The 6000-nt window shown below is 32.3% G+C and overlaps 1 protein-coding gene across 1 annotated transcript; it reads left to right on the forward strand.

Moving 5' to 3' along the window:
* Positions 1-2480: 2480 nt before the first annotated feature.
* Positions 2481-3264, forward strand: LOC105111399 (agamous-like MADS-box protein AGL62). The gene has a single exon (XM_011006742.1). The coding sequence runs from the start codon at positions 2611-2613 to the stop codon at positions 3262-3264; it is 654 nt and encodes a 217-aa protein (XP_011005044.1). The 5' UTR covers positions 2481-2610.
* Positions 3265-6000: the final 2736 nt, after the last annotated feature.

The following is a 6000-nucleotide window of genomic DNA, read 5'->3' on the forward strand; positions in this document are numbered from 1 at the left end:
TTTTATTTTGATATTGACATGTAATATCTAGATTCTATTTGTAAATAGCTACACCAAATATTTTTTTCAAGATCATTCCTATTATATTTCTATTACCGGTCTAATATATTCCTATTATATTTAATTACATATTATATGTAATCAATAGACTACATCTAATACATTTAGATTTATATAATATATTTAATTTAAATAATATTTTTATATATTTGATTTTTTTAACTTCATAAAAACTTTGAAAAAAGGAAATAAAAAAGAAATCAAAAGAAAGGAACCAAATTTAAATTTTTATTATTCTTAGTTAAAAAAATAATAAAAAACTTGATATGAGGGGAAAAATTAAAAATCATAAAAGTTTTGATAAAAGAGCAAGGTAAAAAAAATCAAAAGTAGAAGAAATGAATTGGAAAACATACATTTACAAATTAAAATTAAAAATTAAAATTAAAAATAAATAAAACTTTAAACAAAAAGGACAAAAATCAAAACTAAAAGAACTGAATTTGAAATACCATCAACAATAAGGACCATAGTTGATTTTCTAGGACAAAAGAAATAAATAAAAGGAGAAAAAGGAATGGTCATTGGCAATAAATCAATTATTTTAGATATCACATACCACTAATTTAAAAAAAGAACATGAAAAAGAATCAAATAAAATAGCGAAAGCTCATTTTACACTACCAAAAAATACCATAGGTGTGGCCTAAAATGCGAGGCGTCTCCATACACTTAAATTTTTTTTATATTTAAAAATTATAAATTAAATATTAGATTACATTGCAACCCTTAACCAAACAAATAATAAAAAAAAAATGAGAAAAGAATGATAATACCCTTATTTCAATGGCTTACATTTTATATCCTTAAAAGTCATGTGCATAATCTTTCTTACTGTATTCTGAAAAAAGAAAAAAAAAAAGACAACACCACCTTTGCCTTAAAGTGTTAGTTTTTTTATTCCAAGAATATTTTGGCTTTTTTACTATTTATAAATATATTGAATAGATAAAAATATTCTCAAATAAATCTATATTGATTAATGTACTGTATAAAAAGATAAAAACACCCTTGATTCAAATAGAAATAATTTTTCTTAAAAGGGACAAAAAAGTCATGATAAATAAAAAAATATGAAACAGGCTACAATTCTTTTTCCTTCTATTTTAATTGTGTTGTAGTATGTATGAAAAAGGAGTCTGTTCAGAGATGTTCACAGTACTTATGTCATTCCTTCGAGAGACTAATGTTTTTGTTTTATATGTTCAGAGATGTTCACAGTACTTATGTCATTGAATTTTATAGCTCTTTACAAAATATTTACCCAGTGAAGCCATGGTACATAGCTTAAACAACTGTTCATTAGACTGTAATATCATTGAATTTTTGTGATTAAGTTAGTATTCGTTTGAAATTCAGTCTTTTGTGTGTGTATGTGTGTGTAATTGGTAAAAATTAATATTTTTCTAAGCTATTTTTAAAATATCCAGTTTAATTGTTTGGAGTTTATAATTTAGAGTATTCTCAGAATATAGTTATGTTAGAATTTGAGCGAGAATAGCAAGGAAATAATAATAATAAAAAAAAATTCAACCCAAGTTTGATTACCAATTTGCCATATAACTGATTTTTTTTTTTAAATCGCGAAATATTATTTCTAGGGTTGCTCTACTATTGATCAGATTTTATTAGTTGGATCTCTTTGCTACTAATATAATTAATGAAGCCCCTTTATAATTAGGACGAATCTTCATTTAAAACCTGGTTAAGGGTAGTTTTTCTACTTAATTATTATATGCACTCAGTTTGACCTGATTTCAACTTCTTGAAGTAAAAAATGGCATAAAATGAAAATCTTAATTTTTAAAATTTAAAACACTGACAAGAAAATAAGATATTTTTTAAAAATACCCATATGAAATAACATTCAGAAAATAAGAAACAAAAAAATTAAATTATTAATTAGTAGAGGTATTTATTTATATTTCTATATCGTTTTTTCTAATTTCTGAAATTATCTAAAAATAAAATCTCAGTTTTTCCAAGCCATTTCGCTTTGAGAAATTTATTTACATGTTATTTTGTGTGGGTTAATTTGGAGTATGTCCTTAATGATTGAGTTAGGATCAACACCATTTATTTCGTTCTAATGATGCCTGCTCCTTTGAGAAATTTATTTACATGTTATTTTAATGATGCCTGCACAGAAGTAACCTGCATATCCAATTAATTAGAGGCCATTAATCACATAATGATCTGCAGTGACATTTTAAGGTAGAAATTGATTATGCTTGGTAACTGTTGACATGGAGTTGCAGATGTCAAAGGGTTTCTTCATGGCTATCCAAAATATATTTATATTTAATTCCTTAGTGGTAAATATAAAATTAAAGCATAAGATTGCATAACCTCCAAATAAAGAGATTAATCATACGAGGAAATGCTAAATTAAGACACTCAAATGACATTTATTAGCCCCAGAAGGTTTTGGAGGGGATGTTCAGCCTATAAATACCGCGTGTAATTTTCCCTCCATGCATTCTCCCACAATTCCAGACCAGGTATTTTGTGTTGTAGATCTGCTTTCTTTGACGTATACATATTTTCGCAATGGTGAACAAGAAGCCAAGCATGGGTCGCCAAAAGATTAAAATTGAGAAAATACCCAAGAAAAATCACCTGCAAGTCACCTTCTCTAAAAGACGTGCTGGTCTTTTCAAGAAGGCTAGCGAGCTTTGCACTCTCTGTGGGGTTGACATAGCAATTGTAGTTTTCTCTCCTGCCCATAAGGCCTTTTCATTTGGCCACCCCGATGTTGATTCTATCATGGATCGATTTCTCACACGAAACCCACCTCCTCAAAGCTCTGGCACTCACCAACTCATCGAAGCGCATCGAAATGCTAACGTTCGTGAGCATAATATGCAGCTAACTCAGATTCTTAACCAGCTGGAGGCTGAAAAACGGCATTCAGAAACACTTAACCAAATGAGAAAGAGTAGTAGAAGCCAGTGCTGGTGGGAAGCTCCTGTTGAAGAACTAGGATTGCAGGAACTAGAACAATTGAGGGATGCTTTGGAGGAGTTAAAGAAGAGGTTAACAAAACAAACCAACAAAATCTTGATCGAGTCCTCTAATTCTTTGCCATTTTTGCCAGTAAATGGCACAGGACAGGTCGGAAATTTTGAGACAAAACCTGAGATTTGTGTTGCCTCTACTCTCCCTCACGTCAACAATTTTGGTTATGGGCATGGGATTTTTTAAGCTTTCATATTCCCTTTTAAACTAGCACCTCACTAGTAGATTATTGGTCGTTGATTGCCTTGTTTATCAGTTTTGTTCCTAGACAATAACATTTAGAGTGGAGAATCAGAACATGGAACACTTGGGTTTCATAATCATAGTCTTTGAGTCCATATAATGGACCAATGCATTATTGGCCACATATATGGATGAATAACGACTTTGAATGTATTCCCGTGAGGTATTCAGAAACAGATTTATTACAAGATCCTTTTTAATCAAGTAATTTAAGAAAATTTCATATGATGGGTTCTTGGAGATCATGCTTTCTTGTGTATGGGATTTGTCTTGTCACTTTATTTATCACTGAATTTTGTCGATAAAAGCTTTTATTAAGATGATAACAAATCATCCTTAAACTTTGCGTTGTCTTTCTTTTTTCTTCAAATCTCAGCCACGAATGACACGAATATGTGCGTGCAATAACAAATTTTAACGCCCACCAATAAAAAAAATTAATTTCATATTTGATAACATTTGGTATAATAAGATTCTATAACCTCCAAATCATGGATTAATGATACTGATTAATTATAGCATATTATATACAACTAGGCAACCGGAGAGAATGAAATTCGCAAGTATTTACTTTAAAAGGCTTTGATTTCATGAATGTCCCATATCTTCCATAAACCTTAACAACTCAGAGAGTATCTCATCCTCACGACAGTGTAACAAGTTGCTGAGATGACAAGCCCCCTTATCTTAATAGAACATTAATCAACATCCTCAAAACACTGCCCCCTTATTGACAAAAAAACAAGAACAAATTACGAGAAAAAGACCATGCCATTTCTCCGTGTCCTAACAATTCTCTTCCTGTTTACCATTCTTACGTTGCCTAGGCGCTGCTATCCACAGCCCCCGGCATAGGGCGGGCAGCGACGCCAGTCAGCCTGTAAAGGGTGACTTTGTTCAATCACACGACAGCACAAAAACTCATCATTCATCACCAATGACAACATTACGAAGCCCCAGTCTTATCTTCTTTTAGACGAATTTATATTGGTCTTACTGTACAGCCTAATCAGGTTTGGAGAGTAAAGCTTGTGTATTGATTAACCATTGAAGAGCTATGAAAATGGAACGTGCAGCATGAAGAGACATGTCCGGATCTTTGCAGATTGGTTTTTTAAACCAAGGGATCTACTGAGTCAATGCTTATTGCCCATTTCTCACCCCAAAGAAATATTAGTCAATGCTTTCCTTCACTCTTATTTCATGTTTAGAAGATCTTTTTGCCGCTTTTTTTTTTTTTTATCTTAATATCATTCGTATATATTGTATTTTCATTATTGTTGCATCCTTCCAATAGTTAGTATCATTAACACCAAAAATATTTGACATGTGTTATGTTCTTGAAGCATGAGATTTTCATTAGTGTGTGTGTGTGTTGGGATGGCTTAAATCATTACTGAGAATCGCCCGTGGTTCATAACTTAATCATGTGTGTGTGTGTTGGGATGGCTTGACCTTGAACAGGTTCTTATATTGGAAAACTCTTATCATCTAGTTCCTGAAAAATTCATCGGAACAATGTGGCTACTTGCAAATTACCATTTCTAAGTTTCGAGTGGTTGAGGTGCATGTATTATCATTTTATCATTGTTGATGATGATATCTATGCCAGTCTTGTCTGTCTCCATGCTCCATGCAAAACGGTAATTCTATCAAGAGAATTTCTGACATTATCGCGTTGAAAAACTCGTCTATTGAATTGGTGAGCCATATAAGATAAGATCTTCGATAAGAACTTCAAGAGACCAGTGAAATAAGATTTATCCAAAGAAAATCTTCTTTACCGCATCAAAACTACAGTAAAATAAAACATACGTAGTGACAAGAGACGGTCACAACAAGGGAATGAAAACGCAATGGGCCGGTGGCTTTGAATGGATCGCTACATGACCCAAGTAAAAAAGACGTATTTTTCTATCTTTTGTTCGCGAGCTACAAGCCATGAATCCAACGTCATAAAGCTTCCTTCATCGTTAATAACCTTGCCACGATTTCATTAACTTAAAGAACTAATGATCTCGATCAAGACTTACAAGCTAAAAAATCATGCCACGTCAAGGAATAACACTTATTGTTCTTTGAATCTTAAGCTATAGTTTCCAATAATTTTGTATTCATCATGGTTTGTCAATCTCTCTCTTCTCAACCACCACTTTCAGAAAGTGGTGGCATCTTTTGGCCAAGTTAAAGAAAGCTAAGAACAAGAACAATAAACTTATAAAGAATTGCACGTGTGATGCAATTCAAAAGATTCAATGTCCCAACAAACAAGAACAGATAACAAAAAAAAAAAGGGGGGGGGGGTTAAAAAGAAAAGGAGAAAGAAGATCTAACGGGATGGAAGATGGATAGGGACTGCCCAAATCCAAAAGCCACCAAAAATCAGACAACGTGATTAGTGGAGAGAAGGCTGTTAGTGGGTCCCAATAGGGTTGGGTAAGGTGACGGTCAAACTACCGTCCAACCGAAGTCTTGAGTGGCCACAGCTGTGCTCCAGCTCTGATCCGACATGTCCCTCGAATATCGTTCGGTTGATGAAAGAAAAGATTAAAAGAGATTTCTTTTCCTTTCACTGTGGTTTTAAGATTGAGTTGTGGTTTTAAGATTGAGTTTTGTGAGTGTTAATATGGAAAGTTTATATAATTATTAATTTTAAAGTTTATAAAATTAGTTGGGATA

Source organism: Populus euphratica, unplaced genomic scaffold, assembly GCF_000495115.2.
Source record: "Populus euphratica unplaced genomic scaffold, PopEup_1.0 scaffold3.1, whole genome shotgun sequence".
In the NCBI taxonomy this organism is placed as follows: Eukaryota; Viridiplantae; Streptophyta; class Magnoliopsida; order Malpighiales; family Salicaceae; genus Populus; species Populus euphratica.